This window comes from Scyliorhinus canicula, chromosome 15, assembly GCF_902713615.1.
Source record: "Scyliorhinus canicula chromosome 15, sScyCan1.1, whole genome shotgun sequence".
NCBI classification, from domain to species: Eukaryota; Metazoa; Chordata; class Chondrichthyes; order Carcharhiniformes; family Scyliorhinidae; genus Scyliorhinus; species Scyliorhinus canicula.
Window position 1 is genome coordinate 64,899,950 of NC_052160.1, and position 24,029 is coordinate 64,923,978.

Below are 24,029 nucleotides of genomic sequence, written 5' to 3' on the forward strand. Positions count from 1 at the left end.
GTGTACGACCCTGGAGAAAAATCAGCAGGGGAGTAAAAAATGACAAATTGACAAGGATGGATGTGTTGGCTGGATTGTGGGGGCAAGTGGTGTGATGAAACATCCAACAATAGATTTAATCGCAGTTGGCAACCTTAATTGTAATTCTATTATATCATATCTTGGAAACACCTAGTTACATCTCTTAATATAAGCTAATGATAGATAATAAAATAGTTTTTCCATTATGGAGCGATCCACAGTGTAGTGATTGGCCAGATATAACAGATAGGTGACTATTCTCACTAACACAATCCAACTACTGGAAATTCCAACTACTGGAAACTCTTAAAACAATGATGGTCTTCATTTTAACAACTCATTAAAATCACTTCACAATATTTACATGACAGACAAATAATCATAAATAAGAATGTTTATTTCAAAAAAATGCTGATTATTCATTCAATCAAATAATTATTAGTATTAAAATCATCTTATTAACGATGCGTTGAAAAATTACTATTTCTCTTGTGAATACATGAAAATACATAATGTTCATTATGAAATTATAGGAATGTGCAAGGCTATCTGCCACTTATCAAGAAAAAAACTGCAGTTCAATTGAAGAATTTCACGAGAAAACATAATAATTGGTGCATTTTCCTTCTTTGTAACTCTAGTTAAGGATTAAAAAATGAATCCTGCCACATAGAAATTGTATAAAAATATAACTTAAAAATGAATATGATCATAGCAATGTTGGTCACCTACATTTTTCCTCACATAAATGTATAAAAACTGCAGCTTCTGCATACCATTTCAAAATTAAACATTGTTTAAGAAAAAACAAAACTCCATTTCAGTTAGTGAGAATAGCCATTACTTTGTTTGAGTGACCAAATAGTTTATTTGAGACGTTTTCAAATCAGAAATATTTTGAGATCTCAGAACCATATTCTTGGTGAAGGTCGTACACCTTGACAGTATTTCTTCACGGTGTGGCCTTGGGGGTATTTTGGGTGTCATATTTTTAACAGGAATGTTCTCGCTTGCGGGAGCTACAGGGCTGAATTTCAATTCTCCCTTTTCCACTCCAGAATCGTTCAGATTTTTGGGCTTGATTTGAGGAGCCACATTTTGGTTCTTCTCAAACAGCCTTGACATGTTATCGGAGCCTTTAAGAATGTGGTAACTGTCTTGCAAATTGCTAACCTCAGATAACTGTGACTTGTCTGAACCATCAGCGCTAGTGTTGTCGTCCAAGCTGACTCGGCTGCTATCTGACTCATCTGAATTGTTAAGGCTTAGCTCATCTCCAGACACGACATCATCCGGCAAGCAGGTAGACGACTTAGATTTTTGCTCATACAGTCCACTATCATCACTGGGGATCTTTAAGGGTGAGAAATAATTGTTGGCTTGGCTTGTGTGGAAGTTGAACTTGACCTTACTCGTCAGCATGGATGGGTTTTCAGCCCCTGTGATGAGATTCGGGGTGGAGGCGTACCTGGCTGGTTTAGTGAGAATCTGTAATTTTGAATGAGGGTTCTTATATGGCTGGAGGTAAAGAGATGGGACATACCCAGATTTGCCATCATACCTATTGATCAACAAAATTATGTAAGTTAGTCTCCACGTTGCTTTGCAGTTTTCAGAATGCACAATGATAAATTCCATTCCTTATATAATTTTCAGACTAAAAATATTGATAATTAATTCCGCTGAAGTAAAATTCTCTCATAATCGAAAAGGTTTCAAAGTCACTATGCCATTGGGGCTGGTTTAGCATAGTGGGCTAAGACAGCTGGCTTGTAATGCAGAACAAGACCAGCAGCACGGGTTCAATTCCCGAACTGACCTCCCGAAACAGGCGCCAGAATATGGCAGTAACTGCAGTGCCATCTTGTAGATGGTACACATGGCTGCCACTGTTCGTCGATGGTGAAAGGAGTGAATGTTTGTGAAAGAGGTGCCAATCAAGGGGGCTGCTTTGTCTTGGATGGTGTCAAGCTTCTTGAGTGTTAGAACATAGAACAGTACAGCACAGAACAGGCCCTTCGGCCCTCAATGTTGTGCCGAGCCATGATCACCCTACTCAAACCCACGTATCCACCCTATACCCGTAACCCAACAACCCCCCCCCCCCCAACCTTACTTTTATTAGGACACTACGGGCAATTTAGCATGGCCAATCCACCTAACCCGCACATCTTTGGACTGTGGGAGGAAACCGGAGCACCCGGAGGAAACCCACGCACACAGGGGGAGGACGTGCAGACTCCACACAGACAGTGACCCAGCCGGGAATCGAACCTGGGACCCTGGAGCTGTGAAGCATTTATGCTAACCACCATGCTACCCTGCTGCCCCACAGAACAGGCCCTTCGGCCCTCGATGTTGTGCCGAGCAATGATCACCCTACTCAAACCCACATATCCACCCTATACCCATAACCCAACAACCCCCCCCCTTAACCTTACTTTTTAGGACACTACGGGCAATTTAGCATGGCCAATCCACCTAACCCGCACATCTTTGGACTGTGCGGGTTAGGTGGATTGGCCATGTTATTATAACTTGTGACAATAAGCAATTATTATTCTTTCTTGTTTAGCTAGTTTTTTTGATAACATGAGGTTGTTCTTGAAATAGAACATTTAAATCAGTGAAATTCTACTGAAAGACAAATTTTAAATAAGAATGTTGTTACATTCAGAAGCCCTTTTTTTAAACAAATGTTAATTCAGTTCAATTGAAGCACATCAACTTGTGGATGTCATAGATTATTTGAAGCTACTGATTCGGGAACAATGGATTAGCAATAAAATAGGACAAACCTGATGAGCCACCATCCATCACTGGACTTTTTCAGGACTTCAACCATGACACCTACATGCATGGATATTTCATCTTCATCTTTTGCTTCATAGCTTTTAAGAGCATAATATTGACACTCTAAATTTATAGAGGGCAAACAAAAGTTCAAAGTTATTTTCAAAATAAACATTTAATGTTAATATTGCTAAATACTGATTAACAATAAAGGGCCTTAGCCACACATACAAACTGGAAAAGACTTTGTAATTTTAGTTGGATGTTGCGTAACATGTATTATAATTTTTATAATACATTATACGTATAGAAAAACATTGGTTCAGCCTCAGCTGGTGTACGGTGTCTAATTCTGGGCTTTGGAAAGGGTGTTGAAAAAGGACTCAGATGTAGGTTTATAAAAATGGTTGAAAGGACGAGAGACTTCAGTTCCCTGGATAGATTGGAAGAGCTGACATAGTCCTCCTTGGTGAAGAGCCGGTTAAGAGGTGATTCATTGGAGCTGTTCAAGATCATGAGGGGTCTGAATAGAGTAGATGGAGAGAAACTGTTCTTAGCTGAAAGGTTGAGAACCAGACAATGGCAATTTATGGCGAATCTAAGGTTACATGAAGAAAGACTGTTTTTAAGCAGATGTAGTTAGGGTCTGGATTGCACTGTCTGAGAGTGGCAAATGCGATCTCAAATGTGAGGTTCAAAAGGAAATTGGATAATCGTTTTAAGAGAAAACAATGTGCAGGGCTATGTGGAAAAACTGGATGAGTGTGAATGGTTGAATTGCTTATGCCAAGAGCTGGCACAGACATAATGGACCAAATGGCCTCCTTCTGTGCTGGAGCATTTTATGATTAGGTGAACTGAGAAAATAATACTTCCAGGTTTGGAAATGATAGACATTTTATGAGTGTGATTGGCATTTTGTTCCTCAGAAAATGAACATGGTTGGATTAACCTCTCACAAAAGCAAAATAAAATTTGTTTCCAAGAAGTGTTTTCCAATTTTGAAGTTTGTTTCCATTGAACAATCTCAAATTATGAAAAAGTCAAGAGTTGTTTTGCGATTGAGCTAGATAATGCACAGATCCTTGGTTAACAAAGTGTGGGACAATGAGCTGTCAAAGACAGTGCACAATAGTTACACAACAAATTATTTTTTAAAGCATGTAAAAACAATAGGTTATCAAGTTCCAAGACTTTGTATTATCAATGGTTTTGGGACATTAGATTGAAAATACATGGTGCTCATGCAGTCTTTTGCTGACAATCTTTAATTGTGCCAGACCAGAACAATGAAATGAGTTTTCACGCTATTAAAATTTATAAAATGTAGTGTCAATGGAACATTGTAACTTTAATATAAAATGTAACTTTAATATAAAATGTGAAAACTGGTACCTCGGTGTACTCCTTAACTTACCGCTTGTTTCAATAATTGATGCATTAGATGGGACACAGCCAACGCATTTTTTGAGATAGGGAGCTGGAAACCAGGCTAATTGCTTTTCATCATTTTCCACAAGCCACCAACCTATAAGTGATAGGTTTGAAAACCATTAGGATATCGATGCCCACATCAAACATTCATTCCTGTTTAACCTATTATCTGCAGTTAAAAATCAATATTTGGTTGGTATACATCAACGTTTTGTAATTGAACAACGATGTAATATGGACAATACTATTTTATCAATTTGAAGAGCGCGAAAGCTGTATTGTCCCAGCTGGTTAAAACCAGTTGATTTAATTAAACAGGTAATATGCGGTGTCACATTTTATTAGCTCTCTCTATATATCCCACTGTAAACATACAGGAACACATTCCTCTCCATGGATATGTAGACAGAACGCTATTTTTTTTAATGCATCGTCAGAATATCGAGAAGTTTCACAGAAACCAAATTTCAATTGCTTCAAAAATCTTATTTTTCAATTCAATCATTGATGCTCCTTTCCTTAACTAACGTCAGAATTTGGGACTGAAGAAGACATTTCAAATGGATTTACTGAGATCTGTCCTCATGCATTTCATTCAAATTTGAGAAAAAGGGGAGCTGCACCACCCCATTACCTGATGAGTTCTTGGCTATAACATCGACAATTTCACCCTCCAATGCCTTGAATGGCTTGTTCTTGGTGTCTTTTGTTTCATAAGATGAAATGCACTTGTAATTCTCCGAAGTAACCGGCTGTGTAATGGACTGGGCAGAGGTTTTAGCTGAACGCCTCAGAGTTTCTCTTCTTTTCTCAACTGCAGATGGCATGATGATAACACTAGAGCAAAGTGAAGGAGAGAAAGTTTAACAAGACTGGACCGCTCATAGGAAGTTAAAGCTTTGAGATCTTTGACATGACCATTGCAGAGTTAATTCCTCTCTGATTGATCATCTATGATCACTGCAATGACTGGACTCCTGGTAACCTGTTGGCAAGGGGGAGTTGGCCTCACCGTTGCCTTGTGCTCACCTGTCTGAGGAGAAGGAAGGTGACAGGTCTTGCTTCGTGGCCAGGAAGAACTGAGTTAAATCTTGGTCCCCAGCGATCTTCGTACAACATATCAATAACCGGTCACAGTACTCCTGCAGCATTCCTATCCTCAAAACTGATTTACTGACTTGGGCATGCCTCCTTTCCCTTCTGGAGATATCTAGAAATAGAATGAGAATATTTCACACCCTGAATTTCAAAACCTTTTCTTTAATAGTCAATGGTATTCTCTTCTCATTATTTAAAAAAAAACATTTTTAAAAATCATTTTTGCAGGCGTGGAATATTTGAATATAACACTGGAGCTTGTAAAATTTCAAATTTATAACACTGGAGTTTAATTTCAAATTTATAACACTGGAGTTTGTAAAATTTCCTAATCAATAAATATAATTGTTTTGGTTTGTGTAACTAGAACTCCAGGTAATCTCGCCTTCCAGGAAGGGGTTAATCTATTAAAGCTAATCTACTCTTTGAGTTAAAGAAATAATAATTCCTTTTGTTTTACCTCGGAACTTGGGTAGAATTCGATCAGACTTTCTAATACGCCCAGCCTCCAGAGGGTATTTCTTCACAATAGTTTTCTGTTATTCAAAGAGCAATGATTTAAAAAAAAAACACATACACACTCACACTTTACACAATCAAAGGCATGATTTGAAGGCATCAGCTTTAAAAGTGGACTTACATGCAGTTTCTTGAATTCTGTAAACGTTCTGTACACGATAACATCATTCTGGTCCGACCACAGGACCGAGGCGAGGTAAGTCTGTCATTAAACGAAAATATTGGTTAAGAAAATCAAACATGCATCGCAGATAAACGAACAGATGAAATGTTCAAACGAGAAAAAAATGTACTTTGTTTAGTAATGTCAGGTGGCGGTGGGATAAGTGCAATATTACTCTGACATCTGCAAAGCAGCAATGACACCTTTTGCTCACCTTTTGCTTCTTATTTTGCATCAATCCAATAAGCCGGACTTGCAGCGGGAACCTCTTGTTCATTTCTCTGTTGGTTGAGGCTTGCTCCGAGCTCCTGACTGTTTGAGTGTTTGTGGGTTTCAGTGAAGCAACGAACCTTCCTTTATAGTCAGGCAGGCTTTGTTGACGTCTCAATTATTGATCCACACAAGAAACGCCGGAACAATGCAATACTTTTCTATGATTGGCTTGGCTCCCGAGTGTGCTCGGAATGTAAATAACATCTCTCCGGGTTGCAAACACATTACAACACGCCCTTGGGCAGACCATTGTGAGATTCTATAGTTGGAACAAAACCCCGGCGAGTACTTTCCTGGAATGTGAATGCCTAGTCATAAAGGAGAGCAAAAGCAGGAAATGCTGGATCACCTCAGCAGGGTTGACAGCATTTGTGGAGAGAGACGAGAATTCTCCTTGTGTAATCAAAACGTTTGGACACTTTCAGTTATTAGATATTACAATTTTGAAGATAGGGGAGCTGGGGAAGGCTGATATCCCCCGATCAAGTCTGTCAATTTCCAATTAGTGCTACATTAAGTCTGCACGTTCTCCCTGTGTCTGCATGGGTTTCCTCTGGGTGCTCTGGTTTCCTACGACAAGTCCCGAAAGACGTGCTGTTAGGTGAATTGGACACTCTGAATCCTCCCTCTGTGTACCCAAACAGGCGCCGGAATATGGCGACTAGGGGATTTTCGCAGTAACTTCACAATGTTAATGTAAGCCTACTTGTAATGCTAATAAAGATTATTATTAATGTAGCCACTGTAGCCACCTAAAATGGACACTGAACCAAACAAAATGGAGAATCGCTAAGACTGCAGGGAAAAACAGTTTAGCCAAGGCAAACAGCCTGCAAACACTCATTAGCATTTTGCAAGCAGCAAAACCAGTTTCTGGCCAGGTGGAAGATCTCCAACCAAAGGTGATAATGGCAGAACGCTTTACATACTAATGAGGCAGTCCAGATCTAGGCACACACAATGGCAACATTTGGGTTTGAATAAGATACTTTAAGTGGATGTCCAGACAGAGCGGCACCAGAAGTATCCACTATAGAAACCGCCCCCACCATCGAGCAAGACCCTCACATTGGAGGAATTCAAAAGATATCGATTGGAAGCGATCCAATCGATACCTGAAGGTAAAGCCCGCCCAGGAAAAGGGAAGGACATTGGGGACCCCTATAAAAGTAGACCCCCACACATGGTCCTGTCTGTTGTTTTCGTGCTCCGGCTTTGACCAAGACCTTGAACGTGTATCCTGACTCCAGCCGTTGAGCACCAGCCGCCGAACCGTAAGTGCCAATACGACGCTCGCTACGCGAACCAAGCCCGCTAGACCCCCAGTGACCAGCACGCTTTCTGAAGGTTGCAGATCAAGACCGGGACAAAGGCCTCGCTCCCTGACCTTGCCTGTTCCTGTGTAGGTAAGTATTCTGTTTGCTTAGTTTAGTCATAGCTTAGTCCCTTAGTGTGTGCATGGGTATTTATTATAATTGTATAATAAATATTGATCGTTTGGAACTTACTAATCGGTGTATCGTTTTATTACTTTGAACCTGACCTTGAGATATTTGTGAGTTGTCTATACGGCAACTGGCGACTCCTGAGCTGAAAGATACATATACAGAGCCTAGTGGTGTTAAGCACACGGCCTTTAACAGAGGCAAGTTAATACACCCCAATAAACGCGTTTTACACCCATAGCAAAACGTGCAACATTAAGTTGCCAGGATGTGCATGTTAGACAACTTGATTGGGGGAGTGTGGGGTGCCAGAAAGGAGGTCATATGAGGAAACCTCCAGGATTTCATAGTTCTGGTTGCTCATTGGGCCTGTGTGGTGTGTCAGTAAGTGATTGAGGCCAAGCAAAGTCCCAAGTCATAGTCATTAAGCACAGAAACAGGCCCTTCGGCCCACCATGTCTATGCTGACCATCAAATACCAACTTGGTCTATAGCCTATTATGCCTTGGCGATTTAAGTGCTCATCCCGATGATTCTTAAATGTTGCAAGAGTACCTGCCTCCATCACCCTATCAGGCAGCGTGTATTTTTATTACCCACTGAGTGAAAAAATGTTTCCTCAAGTCTCCTCTAAACCACTTACTCCTCACCTTAAACCGTTGGCCTTTGGCCTCAGACACCTCTGCCACAATATGTCTGACTTTTATTGAGTGAAGTAATGGTAGCTAGGACAATGATGGAGTCACTGCAACTTGCATCTGTGTCCCTGGGTTGGGGTAGTTCTGATATCTAACTAACTAGAAAGAGCATGGGCGAAATTCTCCGAAGACCTGCGTGACGCCCATTTCCGGCGGGCAAAAGCGGTGCGGATTACTCCGGCGTCGGAGCCTTCTTTTAAGCCGTTAATCTCCGTTCCCGAAAGGGCCAGCAGCGGACTGACGCGATACGCGTCAGTTTCACCCGCTGCGGAAGTGGCGTGTTGAGAGAGAGAGGGGGACGGGTACCAGCGTTGAGAGGAGAGGGGGGGGGTACCGGCGTTGAGAGGAGAGGGGGGGGTACCGGCATTGAGAGGAGAGGGGGGTACCGGCATTGAGAGGAGGGGGGTACCGGCGTTGAGAGGAGGGGGGGTACCGGCGTTGAGAGGAGGGGGGGGTACCGGCATTGAGAGGAGGGGGGGTACCGGCGTTGAGAGGAGGGGGGGGGTACCGGCGTTGAGAGGAGAGGGGGGGTACTGGCGTTGAGAGGAGAGGGGAGGGTACCGGCGTTGAGAGAGAGGGGGGGTACCGTCGTTGAGAGGAGGGGGGGGGGTACCGGCATTGAGAGGAGAGGGGGAGGTACCGGTGTTGAGAGGAGGGGGGGTACCGTCGTTGAGAGGAGGTGGGGGGGGTACCGGCGTTGAGAGGAGAGGGGGGGTACCGGCGTTGAGAGAGGGGGGGGGCGGTGTTGGAGGGGGGTAGGGGTGGTGGGGAGGGGGTAGTGGTAGTGAGGGGGGTAGGGGTGTTGGAGGGGGGTAGGGGCATTGGAGGGGGGTGGGATGGTGGGGGGGGTTGGGGTAGGGGGCAGCGGCGTGCAGAGGGGGGGGGCGGCGGTGCGTTGGCCCCGGGCATCCATCCCCTACCCCAACCCCCCCACCATCCCACCCCCCTCACCACCCCTACCCCCCACCAACGCCTCTACCCGCCCCACCACCCCTACCCCCCTCACCACCCCTACCCCCCTCCAACACCCCTACCCCCCTTCCCACCACCCCTACCCCCTCCCCACCACCCCTACCCCCCTCCCCACCACCCCTACCCCCCTCCAACGCCACCCCCTCTCTCTCAACGCCGGTACCCCCCCTCTCTCTCAACGCCAGTACCCCCCCCCTCTCTCTCTCTCAACGCCGGTACCCCCCCCTCTCTCTCAACGGCGGTACCCCCCCCTCTCTCAACGCCGGTACCCCCCCCCTCTCTCAACGCCGGTACCCCCCCCTCTCTCAACGCCGGTACCCCCCCCCTCTCAACGCCGGTACCCCCCCTCTCTCTCTCTCAACGCCGGTACCCCCCCCCTCTCAACGCCAGTATCCCCCCCCCTCTCTCAACGCCGGTACCCCCCCTCTCTCTCAACGCCGGTACCCCCACCCCTCTCTCTCAACGCCGGTACCCCCCCCCCAACGCCGCAACCCCCGCACTCGATGTAGGTTACTGAACGGCGTCAACCATCATCAATGGTTGACGCCGTTATAAACCTACTGTGATTTTTGCCGACGTGACCCGTGGCCACGTCGGCGGGACTTCGGCCCATCCGGGCCGGAGATTTGTTGACATTAAAAATTAAATGACATCCCGCCGGCGCCAGCTGTTCTCAGAGGCTGCCGGCGGGATTTGCACAATGCCGGTTTTTGGCCGCTCGGAAAATTCAAAACCCGGCGGGAGCGGGAATAACGCCGCCGCCGGCCGATTCTCCGACCCTGCATGGGGTTGGAGAATTTCGCCCCACATGTCTGACTTTAGGAACATCGGAATTGATTAGGGTCAATGGTCCCTCGATTCAATGAGATCCTGGTCGACTGGTGACCCCTCACGCCATAATTTATGGTTCGGTTATGGTTATGGATTATGGTTCGGCCACCTCCAAAGTTCTCATCAACTTTCTTTCAAACCCTAGGCTGCAATATGAGATGAAGTAGGACGGGAAGGAGCTATTGGGGAGAATAAACCAAGTGTGGGCCAAATGGCCTGTTTGTGTGCTGTAAATACTGTCCGGAATTCTCCATCCGTTGGGATTCCCTGTTCCCCCCCCCCCCCCCAGCAGCACATCTCAGCTGCAGGTTTCCAGGTGGCATGGGGTGACTTCAATGGGAATTCCCGTTGGCAAGCGGCGGGAAGATAGAATCTCACGCCAGCAAATGGTGCGCCGCCTGGCGACCAGAGAATCCCACCCACTATATGTTTCCACGTGCTTTGTCTGGATTGCAAGGAAGGTGGCATTTGTGCACTAACTGAAAATGAAAATTCACTATTCACGTTTTAATTCATTCAGCCAAAGCAGCAATTAATAATCTTTACCATCACAAGTAAGGACAAAGCAAATCTCTTTTTTTTTAAATCAGCTGCACCCTGCAGTTCCCAAGTATTTTTCCTGCTCCAGTTTCCTGGTTGATGCCTCGCCTTTTCCACAACAAGAATATTTGCAATCCTCTTATCCATGTGAAAACCATGTCATATATTTCCTGGACCTATGCCAATTTCCTGTATAATTTCCTCTTGGTATGAATAATCATAACTCTCTGAGGGCAATGTTGTGAAACATAAAATATCAAATCAACCTACACCATTGAGGTGTGGTGTTTCACAAGTCTCCAATTTGATAGCAACCATTTTATACTATCGGTGAAAGTTAAATGACCTTTGATACATGCTTTCCTAAAATATTTTTATTCAAGGCATTTGTATTTACGCGATTTTGGCGTCGGGAGCCATTCTCCGCCCAATCGGCGTTCCCGATTTCGGCATCGAGCAGGAACAACCCGCCTCCTGTTTCTGGAAAGTTACCCACAGGCGGGCCGGGTATAATAATCCAAACTTCACCGTCCTCAAGGGTGGCATGGTAGCACAGCAGGTAGCACTGTTGCTTCACAGCGCTAGGGTCCCAGGTTCAATTCCCGGCTTGGTTCACTGTCTGTGCAGACTCTGCACATTCTCCCTGTGTCTGCATGGGTTTGCTCCGGTTTCCTCCCACAAGTCCCAAAAGACATACTGTTAGGCGAATTGGATATTCTGAATTCTCCCTCTGTGTACCCGTGGCAACTAGGGGCTTTTCACAGTGACTTCATTGTCACAAGCCTACTTGTGACAATAAAGATTATTATTATTATTATTCTCAAAGAGGGCAGCCTTTATCCGGTTGAACCTGGCCCTCCTCTTTGCCAACTCTGCCCCCAGGTCTGGGTAGACCCACAGCTCGCTCCCTTTCCAGGTACATGTCTTGGTCTGCCGAGCCCATCGTAGGATCTTTTCTTTATCCAGAAAGTGATGCAGCTGCACCACCATCGCCCTCTGTGGTTCGCCGACCTGCGGTCTGCTCCTCAGCACCGTGTGTGCTTGGTCCACCTCGAGAGGCCGATCAATGTCCCCCTCCCCCATCAACATCTCCAGCATCCTCGCCACACAGCAGCCTCCACACCTTCAATGCCTTCATTCATACCAACAATCCTCACATTTTGCCTCCTGGAGTAGTTCTCCAGGTCCTCCACTTTCTCCCTCAGTCTCTTCTGGCTTTCCCGCATCACTCCCAACTGCTCTGCCAACGTGGCCATCTGCTGTTCATGCTCCCTCACCGCCTCTTCCACTATCTGAATCGCCCAGCCCTGGGACTCCAGCTTCTGTTCCACTCGCTCAATCCCAATTCTCAGTGGCTTCACCACCTCGGCCAGGTCTTCCAGGGCCTCTTTCCTCTGCTGCTGGAACTTGTTATTCAAGAACTCCACCAGCTACTCCGTCGACCACTCAGCTGGCAGTGTGCCCCCCTTACCCTCTGCCATCTGTACCTGTGGCGCACCATAAAAACTCTCCTGCTCCAACTGCTCTTTCTTTCTCATGGTCCTTGTCCGCGAATCCGTGCACAAGCCACACCAGAGGAGTATTACCTTCCCCGGGCACTCCTGTACTTTTTGCCCTCAAATACAACACCCTTCGGTGGGAAAAGACCAAAAAAATCCACCTTGAGCGGGAGCCACCAAATGTGCGACCGCTCACTCCAGAGCTGACACCGGAAGTCAGACCATTGATATATGTTGACTTCTAAATAGTTATGTAAGGAATTCTGAAGCGTTCTTTATACAGAAAGAGACAGGAAATAGTAACGCTTGAAAGTCTTATGGAACTGACAAGACCACATACAATTAAATAATGTTGATAGGGTATTGTTTACAAAAGTCACAGAGTCAAAAATTCATACAGCACCGAAAAGGCCCTTTGGCCCATCGCATTTGCGCTGGTCAAAAACAACCACCTAACCATTCTAATCCCATTTTCCAGCACACGGCCCATTGCCTCGTATGCCCTGGGATCTCATGTGCACGTCTAGGTACTTCTTAAATGTTATGAGGGTCTCTACCTCCACCACCCTAAGCTTCAAACTCCCACCACCCTAAGATGTTTTTCGAGTGAAGACGTTTTTCCTCACATCCCCTCTTTACATCCTGCCCCTTACCATAAATGAAAATGGCTTATTGTCACGAGTAGGCTTCAATGAAGTTATTGTGAAAAGCCCCTAGTCGCCACATTCCGGCGCCTGTCCGGGGAGGCTGGTACGGGAATCGAACCGTGCTGCTGGCCTGCTTGGTCGGCTTTAAAAGCCAGCAATTTAGCCTTGTGAGCTAAACCAGCCCCCTGGTCATTATGCTCCTTATAATTTTATACATCCCAATAATGAACCCCCCTCAGTCTCCTCTGCTTCAAGGAAAACAATCCAAGTCTATCCAATCTCTCTTCATAACTCTCCAGCCCGTACAACATCCGAGTAAATCTACACTGCACCCTTTCCAGTTCTATCACATCCCACTTGTAATGCAGTGTTTTTCAACCTTTTTCTCCCGGGGACATATTTTTACCAACCAGCCAACCTTCGGGACCCAACCCAGCCGACTTTCGTGTCCCAAAATTGGCCGACCTTCGTAACCCACGACGGCCGACCATCGCAACCCACGCCAGCCGACCTCCGCGACCCATGCCAGCTGATCTTCACGGCCCACGCCGGCCGACCTTCGCGACCCACACCGGCCGACCTTCGCAACCCACGCCGGCCGACCTTCCCAACCCACGTTGGCCGACCTTCGCGACCCATGCTGGGCGACCTTCGCGACCCACGCCGGCTAACCTGCACGACCCACCATTTTCTCTTACCTTGTAATGTTTAGGTGAAATGTGGTGAACCTCCAATTTCCAGAGGATGAAAACATTTTCACTTTCTGCATTTTTTTTCCTGTACAAGTTTGTCAAATAAAAACTCCCCCAAACTTGTAAAACAAAGGCTGCGACCGAATTTTAAAAAGCGGCCGCACTGCGCATGCATGCCCGCACACCGATGAGCAGGCATGCATGCGCAGTACGGGCACATTTTAAAAATACGTTCGTGGCCATTTTGAAGGCACCATGCAGCCGGTGCTATTAAAAGCCGGCTGCTGCAGCTGTTGCGCGCGGACTTGCGCGATCGGGAGCACCGCGACGGATGTCTCCGCGACTCTCCCGACACCCGCCCACGACCCACCTGCGGGGTCACGCCCCCAACTTTGACAATGCCTACTGTAACGTGAATTCCAGAACTGCACACAATACTCTAGCTGTGGCCTAACCAACATTTTATACAGTTCTGGCATAACCTCCCTGCTCGTAAACGCTGTGCCTCGGCTAATAAAGGCAAGTAAAGGCACATGGGCCGGTTTAGCTCAGTGGGCTAAACAGCTGGTTTGTAATGCAGAACAAGGCCAGCAGTGCGGGTTCAATTCCCATACCAGCTTACCTGAACAGGCGCCGGAATGTGGCGACTAGGGACTTTTCACAGTAACTTCGTACTTGTGACAATAAAAGATTATTATTATTGTTACCATATGCCTTCTTTTAAAAAAAAATTTAGATTACCCAATTATTTTTGCAATTAAGGGGCAATTTAGTGTGGCCAATCCACCTACTCTGCACATTTTTGGGTTGTGGGGGCGAAACCCACGCAGACACGGGGAGAACGTGCAAACTCCACACGGACAGTGACCCAGAGCTTCGATCGAACCTGGGACCTCAGCGCCATGAGGCAGCTGTGCTAACCACTAGGCCACCATGCTGCCCCTCCATATGCCTTCTTAACTACTGCATCAACCTACTCTGCCACCTTAAGGTGGGGTGTACATGCACACCAAGGTCCCTCTGATCCTCGGTGCTATCCAGTGTCCTACTGTTTATCTTGCATTCCCTTGCCTTGTTTGTGCTGCCCGAGTGCATCACCTCACACTTATCCAGATCAAAGTTTTTGCAGTCTCCATTAGGTTAACAGCAAGTTATAGAATACCTACAGTGCGGAAAGAGGCCATTGGGCCCATCAAATCTGTGCCGATCCTCCGAAAGAGCACCCTAACCCAGGTCATAACCAAGGGTTAAGTGGTCATGGGACACTAATGAAACCTCCAACGACGCCACAACTCTGAGGTTGTTCTTAGCTCACACTGGCCCAGGTCTCAATCTCACTGACCCCCCCCCAAAAAGAACAAAGACCCGAGTGTCCGGGAAGAGGACACCAGATCATCTCCCTGGACTCTGAGAAAGCCTTTTATTGAGTAGAATGAGGTACCTGAACTCTTTGGGTTTGGAGCAGTGTTTACTGCGTGGGTGGAGTTCCTGTACAGCGCTCCTATGGCAAGCGAATGGACGAATGCCATCAGTTCCAAATACTTTTGGCTGCACAGGGGAACAAGTCTGCGATGCCCGTTATCCCTGCTTCTATTCACACTGGCAATCGAACCACTGGCCAACACTTCAGATCGGCAGAGTGATGGACGGGCATTCGGAGAGGATCAGAGAGCATGGAACCTCACTCTATGCAGATGACCTGCTCCTCTATGTGTTGAACTGGCTAGCCAGCATGGGAAAGATAACAGGGAGATCGGTACCCCCTCAGGCTACAAACGCAACCTGGGAAAGAGCAAAATCTTCCCAGTTGTAGGATCGCTTATTCTATCTTCTAATAAGAGTTGATTGTCCGGTTGACTGGAGGTATTCCAAATACAACTTTATTGCTATTTATTCACTTTAATCCACTCGCATAAGAACCGAATCAAAACTTAGAAATGAAATATCAAACAGTTTATAATTTGGTCAAATACATGGCAAAAAAAAGCATTAAGCATAAAAGCATAAATAAATCACAAACAAATCGATGATTCAAGAATTCAGGAAGGCAGGAATTCAGGAACAAAACCTCGCCAATGAGGTCTTACTTTTAAGGGAATCCATATCTATGGTCTAATCCCTCATTTACTCCCATTGGTCTCTAATTCCCAGCTGAGACCTCCTGATATGTTCAAATGGATGTGTTACTTATAGGATGATTTATTAAACAAACACTGGCCATTACTTAAGATTCATTATCTGAGACAATGACTGTGTGCTCACAGTCAAGACCTTTCAAATAATTTCACCTTTTAGCCCATGCATTCAATGAGTACTTAAAACCATGAATAAATCAATGAATCAATATATCAATAATCTATCAGTCCCCCCCCTTTTGATTCTTCTAAACCTAATAGAATGATTCACAATTAAAGTGAAGTGGAAAGAAAAATAAAATAAAAGGAATAAAGAAATAAAAGTTAAAATAACACATTTGCAGTTATCTTTGATGGTCCCTTGTTTAGGAACAGCCTTCAACACTGGAATGGGCAATCCTTAAAAAAGTTGCAAGCATTTTAAGCTGATAGTAAGAACTGCTCATATCCTGTAGAGGTATTTGTCAAAGTGAATACATGGGCACCATTTTCAGGCTTCTTGACATTCTCTTGCAGATACATTTGGTCATCAGAAACAAAACATACATAGCAAAAATGACTACAAAGAACATAACCAAACCTTGCACCACTGAGGCTCCCAAGGACCCTAACCACCCAGTAGCCCAATCCCAAAGGTTGCTGGACTTGGGTGGCTTCAGTTTTTCAACCTCCTTCTGGATGTGTTTTGCCAAATCAGTGATCTCTTTGGAGTTATCTGGAATTTAATGACAACATTCTGACCCAGTCAGGGCACATGTCCCACCTTTCTCGGCGAGAATATAATCAAGAGCCATTCGATTTTGCGGATCCACAGTATGGATAGCTAAGAGGCTGGTTTAGCACAGGGCTAAATCGCTGGCTTTGACAGCAGACCAAGGTAGGCTAGCAGCACGGTTCAATTCCCGTACCAGCCTCTCCGAACAGGCACCGGAATGTGGCGACTATGGGGCTTTTCACAGTAACTTCATTTGAAGCCTACTTGTGACAATAAGCGATTTTCATTTCATTTCATTTCATTTCAGCGGAAATCTTGAAGTTGTCATTAGTTACCATTTCCACGATGTTCTGCTATTTTATTAAACTCTCTGGCTACCTTGGCATCACTATAAAAATGAACAAACAAAGCGAAAAACCTGTCACGTGCAGTAATGGACTGATAGTTTGTATCACAAATTGTTCAACCTTGACATCTCAAATCACTGTCTTAAGGCCATATGTTCTTTTTCCCTTGTCAATTTTGAGTGTGATGCTATGGGTCATGGGATGAACTTTTGATATGAAATTGACTATAAAATCATATTGAGTTGCCATAGATAGATTATGTGTTAACTAAACTAAAATCAATATAATTTCAACTTGTAACGTATAATTCGGTTCCAGTTTTCACAGGGTGAGTTCTTTCTCTTCCATCCCATATCTCATTATTATTCTTGGTCACTTTCTTTCTCTTGCTAGCCCTTGAGTGGGGTGATCTGTGCAGGGAGAAAAGTCACTTCTTCAGTTTTGTTTTCGATTCCAGTTTTCTCTTCACATAAACTTGTGTCTATTCCATAATCTTTTGTAACTCGAATGTGATCGCTGAATAATTGGATTGATGTCCCTTTCTCTCCATCACTCCCCATTTGCAAATCATCTCACTCAAATATCAGTTAAAACAACATCATGCATGGACTTAAAATATTCTCCAGCTCTCCAATTGTCTGGATCCATCTTGTCGGTATTTCTCACCAGGTTTACTTGCTACCAGGCCCTTACTTGTTCTTATCCAAATAATTCACACTGTCACTTCAGTTGTGCTCATTTCGACAGGTATCAGAGTGTTTGATTCTATCCCAATTATTTTAATGTCAGTTTCTCTATGGAGTACGTGTCAGTGCCTTGATCACTTGATGATGTTGTTTCACTCTGTTAGCCCCATGGACCATTTCCGGCCATGCTGTTTGTCAAGTAGTGTGCATGCATGGGGCCTGCTCTTCACTGCATAATGGCAAGGATTTTGACTGAGCCTGATACAGTTCAAGGTGATACATAGTGTGCATATGACTCGGGCAAGAACGAGTGGGTTCTTCCAGGGAATGACAGGCGAATGTGTGAAGTGTGGGTGAGGACCAGCGAATCATGTCCATTTGTTCTGGGGCTGTGAGAAATTGGAGAGATTCTGGGTGGGAGTGTTTGTGGCATTAACAAGGATAGTGAGGGAGGAGGTTGAGCCGACCCTTTGGTGGCGATATTTGGGATATCGGAGAAGCTGATGGAGGGGAGTAAGGCCGATGTTGTGGCCTTCGCCTCTCTGATTGCCTGGCGAAGAATTTAATTGGAGTGGCAGTAAGCTAACGGGGATGGCGGCCAGGCCTGGGTACTTATATGACTTTCTTTGGCTGGAAAAGATCAAGGGTGGGATTCTCTGTTTTTAAGACTAAGTGTTGACACCAATGGAGAATCCGGGGGCTTTTATAACAGAAGAAGCGGCATTTCACCTGGACAGATTTGCCACTGTTGAGGGGCTAGCACCGGTGCCACGAGGAACATAATCGATTCCACTGAAAAATGGTGCGGGATACGCCAGGTCCATCATCGATACTCGGGAGGCTGACAAGCTGCAGCCGCTGGAGTGTGCCCATACGGCTGATGGGTCGTCTGGGGTCAGGGGGCACTCAGGGGGGTGCCCTGGGGGGACACCTATATGTCTCGTGGCACCAGGTTCAAAGTGGGCTGTTAGTGGTGTACGCATCTGCATTGCTGACTTGCCGGCTGCAGCAATGGTGCTCCGTGTCCATCCACCCTGCCCCATAGCCCACCTCTTGGCCACCCCCCACTACTTCCCCCAGCCCTAGCAGAAGCCCTCTGGCCAGCGGCACAACTGTCAGCACACTACGGCCATCTTGGACACTTTCCGTACTTCCTCTCTCTCCCTCAGCAGCTGCCACGCCGGTTTCCCAAATTAAAAAAAAAATTTAGAGTACCCAATTCATTTTTTCCAATTAAGAGGCAATTTAGCGTGGCCAATCTACCTACCCTGCACATCTTTGGGTTGTTGGGGTGAAACCCACGCAAACACAGGGAGAATGTGCAAACTCCACACGGACAGTGACCCAGAGTCGGGATCGAACCTTGGGACCTTGGCGCCGTGAGGCAGCAGGGCTAACCCACTGCACCACCGTGCTTCCCTTGGTTTCACGATTTTTAAAAGCACAAGTGAACTACGCTGTCGGGAACTTGGCCCATCAGAAGTGGAGAACTGCGGAGTCCCTGGAGGGTACCAGGTCGGGCCCACTAATGATATGCAAACATTGCCTACTCTACATGCGGAGTGAAGTGCATTGACGCTGTTTTAGAGGTGATGGAGAATCGCAATTTGGCGTCAAATTGCTGTCTGCCGCGATTTTGGCGTCAGAAGCTATTCTCCGCCAATCGCATTTCCTGATTTCAAAGAACAAAGAACAAAGAAAATTACAGCACAGGAACAGGCCCTTCGCCCCTCCCAGCCTGCGCCGATCCAGATCCTTTATCTAAACCTGTCGCCTATTTTCCAAGGATCTACTTTCCTCTGTTCCCGCCCGTCCATATATCTGTCCAGAAGCATCTTAAATGATGCTATCGTGCCCGCCTCTACCACCTCCGCTGGCAAAGCGTTCCAGGCACCCACCACCCTCTGCATAAAAAACTTTGCACGCACATCTCCCTTAAACTTTTCCCCTCTCACCTTGAAATCGTGACCCCTTGTAATTGACACCCCCACTCTTGGAAAAAGCTTGTTGCTATCCACCCTGTCCATACCTCTCATAATTTTGTAGTCCTCAATCAGGTCTCCCCTCAACCTCCGTCTTTCCAACGAAAACAATCCTAATTTACTCAACCTTTCTTCATAACTAGCACCCTCCATTCCAGGCAACATCCTGGTGAACCTCCTCTGCACCTTCTCTAAAGCATCCACATCCTTCTGGTAATGTGGCGACCAGAACTGCATGCAGTATTCCAAATGTGGCCTAACCAAAGTCCTATACAACTGCAACATGACCTGCCGACTCTTGTACTCAATACCCCGTCCGATGAAGGCAAGCATACTGTATGCCTTGACCACTCAATCGACCTGCGTTGCCACCTTCAGGATACAATGGACCTGAACTCCCAGATCTGTCTGTACATCAATTTTCCCCAGGACTCTTCCATTGACCGTATAGTCCGGTCTTGAATTATGTCTTCCAAAATACATCACCTCGCATTTGCCTGGATTGAACTCCATCTGCCATTTCTCTGCTCAACTCTCCAATCTATCTATATTTTGCTGTATTCTCTGACAGTCCTCCTCGCTATCTGCAACTCCTCCAATCTTAGTATCATCTGCAAACTTGTTAATCAGACCACCTATACCTTCGTCCAGATCATTTATGTATATCACAAACAGTGGTTCAAGCACGGATCCCTGTGGAACACCACTAGACACCTTTCTCCATTTTGAGACACTCCCTTCCACCACTACTCTCTGTCTCCTGTTACCCAGCCAGTTCTTTATCCATCTAGCTAGTACACTCCGAACCCCATGCGACTTCACTTTTTCCATCAACCTGCCATGGGAAACTTTATCAAACGCCTTACTGAAGTCCATATGTATGACATCTACAGCCCTTCCCTCATCAATTAACTTTGTCACTTCCTCAAAGAATTATATTAGGTTTGTAAGATATGACCTTCCCTGCAGAAAACCATGCTGCCTATCACTGATAAGTCTATTTTCTTCCAAATGTGAATCGATCCTATCCCTCAGTATCTTCTCCAACAGTTTGCCTACCACTGACATCAAGCTCACAGGTCTATAATTCCCTGGATTATCCCTGCTACCCTTCTTAAACAAAGGGACAACATTAGCAATTCCCCAGTCCTCCGGGACCTCACCCGTGCTCAAGGATGCTGCAAAGATATCTGTTAAGGCCCCAGCTATTTTGTCCCTCGCTTCCCTCAGTAACCTGGGATAGATCCCAACCGGACCTGGGACTTGTCCACCTTAATGCCTTTTAGAATACCCAAAACCTCCTCCTTCCTTATGCCGACTTTTTTTTTTTTATAAATGTTTTTATTCAGTTTTCATATTTTATATTGAACAAATTACAAATTGTTAGGAGAGAAAAAGAACAAAAAAAAACAAACAAACACGCAAAAATTAACATACATATTTACAGGTAAGCATCTTCGTAGTGGTAACTGCGCCCGCCCCCCCCCCCCCCCCCCCCCTCAACATGTTTATTTAGTTTGGTTTTGGGCCTTAGCTAGCCATCGAACCCCCGTACCGAACCTGTAGCCCCCCCCCCCCCCTCCCGCTACCTTCCCCCGACTATTCTTCCTCTTGTACATTGGCCACAAATAGGTCCCGGAACAGTTGCATGAATGGCTCCCACGTTCTGTGGAAGCCGTCGTCCGACCCTCGGATGGCAAATTTGATTTTCTCCATTTGGAGAGATTCCGAGAGGTCGGACAGCCAGTCCGCAGCTCTGGGCGGTGCTGCTGACCGCCAGCCAAACAGGATTCTACGGCGGGCGATCAGGGAGGCAAAGGCAAGGGCGTCCGCCCTCCTCCCCAGGAATAGATCTGGCTGTTCTGAAACCCCGAAGACCGCCACTATCGGGCATGGCTCCACCCTCACTCCCACCACTTTGGACATAACCTCGAAGAAGGCTGTCCAGTACTCCACGAGTCTGGGGCAAGACCAGAACATGTGGGCGTGGTTGGCCGGGCCTCTTTGGCACCGTTCACATCTGTCTTCCACCTCCGGGAAGAACCTACTCATACGGGTTCTTGTTAAGTGGGCTCTATGTACCACTTTTAGTTGCGTCAGGCTGAGCCTTGCGCACGTGGAGGTGGAGTTGACCCTATGCAGTGCTTCGCTCCAGAGTCCCCACCCTATCTCCATCCCCAGGTCGTCCTCCCATTTCCTCCTTGTTGCGTCCAGTACGGTGTCGTCCCTATCTACCAGTCGGTCATACATGTCACTACAGTTCCCTTTCTCTAGGATACTTGCGTCCAGTAGGTCTTCCAGTAGTGTCTGTCGTGGCGGTTGTGGGTACGTCCTTGTCTCCTTTCGTAGGAAGTTTTTGAGCTGCAGGTACCGTAGCTCGTTCCCCCCAGCTAGCTGAAATTTCTCTGTCAGTTTGTCCAGTGTTGCGATCCTGTCGTCCGTGTATAGGTCCCTGACTGTCAGTGTCCCCCCCGTCCTGCCTCCACCTTTTGAAGGTGGCGTCAGTCAGTGCTGGTGTGAACCTATGGTTGTTGCAGATGGGAGCCCTGTTCGACATTTTGGTCAGGCCAAGTTGCTGCCGCAGTTGGTTCCAGGATTGGAGGGTGGCTGTCACCACTGGGCTGCTGGAGTGTTTTTTGGGTGGGGATGGGAGTGCTGCCGTGGCGAGGGCCCGGAGGGAGGTTCCCATGCAGGAGGCCTCCTCCGCACGCACCCACTCAGCCTCTGGCTCCTGGATCCATCCCCTTACTCGCTCGGCTGTTGCTGCCCAGTGGTAGAATTGTAGATTCGGGAAGGCTAGCCCTCCCCTGGTTTTTGTTTTTTGTAAGACCTTCTTGGGATCCTAGCATTTTTAACCCCCCCATACGAACGCCATGATGAGTTTGTCCAGCGCTTTGAAAAAGGCCTTGGGGATGTAGATCGGAATGGATCTAAACAGGAAGAGGAACCTGGGCAGTACGTTCATTTTGATCGTCTGAACTCTCCCCGCGAGGGAGAGCGGGAGTGTGTTCCATCTTTGCAGGTCCTTTTTAACTTCCTCCGTCAGGCTGGTGAGGTTCCATTTGTGGATCCCTTTCCAGTCATGGGCTATTTGGATCCCCAGGTAGCGGAATTTATGTCGGGCTTGATTGAACGGCAGCCCCTTTAGTGCTGCCCCCCCCCCCCCCCCCCCCCCCCCCCCCCCCCCCCCCCTTGCGGGTGTACTGGGAAGATCTCACTTTTGCTCATGTTGAGTTTGTAGCCCGAGAAGGCTCCAAACTCTTTCAGGAGCGCGATGATTCCGTCCATGCTGCTTTGTGGGTCCGAGATATAGAGGAGCAGATCATCCGCATAGAGTGAGACTCTGTGCTCTCTACCTCCCCTTCGGATCCCCCTCCAATTTTTTGCTGCCCTGAGCGCGATTGCTAGCGGTTCAATTGCTAGTGCGAACAGCAGCGGGGACAGTGGGCATCCTTGTCTGGTGCCCCTGTGCAGCTGGAAGTATTGGGAGTTGGTATTGTTGGTCTGTACACTCGCCATGGGAGCGTTGTACAGGAGCTTTACCCAAGCGGTGAACCCTGTTCCAAGCCCGAACCGCTCCAGTACCTCTATGAGGTATTTCCACTCGACTCTGTCGAAGGCCTTTTCTGCGTCCAGGGAGACGATCACCTCTTGTGTTCTCTCCCCGGAGGGGGTCATTATCACGTTCAGCAGGCGCCTGATGTTCGCGGTAAGCTGTCTACCTTTGACAAAGCCCGTCTGGTCCTCTGTGACCACCTCAGGTACACAGTCTTCTAGCCTCTTGGCTAGGATTTTGGCCAGTATTTTGGCGTCTGCATTCAGCAGAGATATGGGTCTGTATGACCCACATTCCGTTGGGTCTTTGTCTTTCTTAGGTATCAGCGAGATTGAGGCCTGTGCTAACGTGGGTGGCAATGTGCCCCTAGCTAGCGAGTCTGTGAACATCTCCCGCAGGTGCGGGGCCAGCGCTGTCGCAAATTTTTTGTAGAAGTCCGCCGGGAATCCGTCCGGTCCCGGCGCCTTCCCCGCCTGCATGGAGCTAATGCTGTCCATGATCTCTCCCAGTGCTAGTGGTGCTTCCAGATCCCGTTTTCTGCCCTCTCCCACAACTGGTATGTCCAGTCCGTCAAGAAACCGGTTCATCCCAGCCTTCCCCGTTGGGGGCTCTGAGGTGTACAGCTCTTGGTAGAAGGCCTTGAAGGTTTTGTTAATCCTCTCTGGTTCTGTTTCCAACGTGCCTCTGGTATCTCTGATTTGCGCAATTTCTCTGCTGGCTGCCTGCTTTCTCAGCTGGTGGGCCAACAGGCGGCTGGCTTTGTCTCCGTGTTCGTATAGGGCCCCGCGTGCCTGGCGGAGTTGGTGTACTGCTTTCCTGGTGGAGAGCAGGTCAAAGTTCCTTTGTAATTCTTTCCTCTCCGCCAGGAGTTCTACGGTCGGGGCCTCGGAGTATTTATGGTCTACCTCCAGTATGGAGTCGACCAGCTTCTGCCTAGCCACCCTTTCCTCCCTATCTCTTTGCGCTTTGTAGGCTATGATTTC

General features: G+C 47.0%; 1 protein-coding gene across 1 annotated transcript; it reads right to left on the minus strand.

Annotated features, from left to right (window-relative positions):
- Positions 1-399: 399 nt before the first annotated feature.
- On the minus strand, positions 400-6,470 carry LOC119978948 (NADPH oxidase organizer 1-like). Its single transcript, XM_038820895.1, has 8 exons — positions 6,243-6,470; positions 5,987-6,067; positions 5,807-5,882; positions 5,278-5,458; positions 4,883-5,085; positions 4,232-4,342; positions 2,820-2,937; positions 400-1,582 (listed from the first exon to the last, which is right to left on the minus strand). Exons 1-8 carry the CDS (start codon positions 6,303-6,305, stop codon positions 862-864), a joined length of 1,554 nt encoding a protein of 517 aa, XP_038676823.1. The 5' UTR covers positions 6,306-6,470; the 3' UTR covers positions 400-861.
- Between the last annotated feature and the right edge of the window lie 17,559 nt (positions 6,471-24,029).

What these genes read in the sequence shown, in the direction of transcription:
- LOC119978948 (XM_038820895.1), bottom strand. Translation starts at nt 6,305, where the DNA reads ATGAACAAGAGGTTCCCGCTGCAAGTCCGGCTTATTGGATTGATGCAA. An exon ending in ATCAATTATTGAAACAAGCG is followed by an intron (nt 2,938 to 4,231) that starts GTAAGTTAAGGA and finishes CTATAAATTTAG; the next exon opens with AGTGTCAATATTATGCTCTT. An exon ending in GATGGATGGTGGCTCATCAG is followed by an intron (nt 1,583 to 2,819) that starts GTTTGTCCTATT and finishes GTTGATCAATAG; the next exon opens with GTATGATGGCAAATCTGGGT.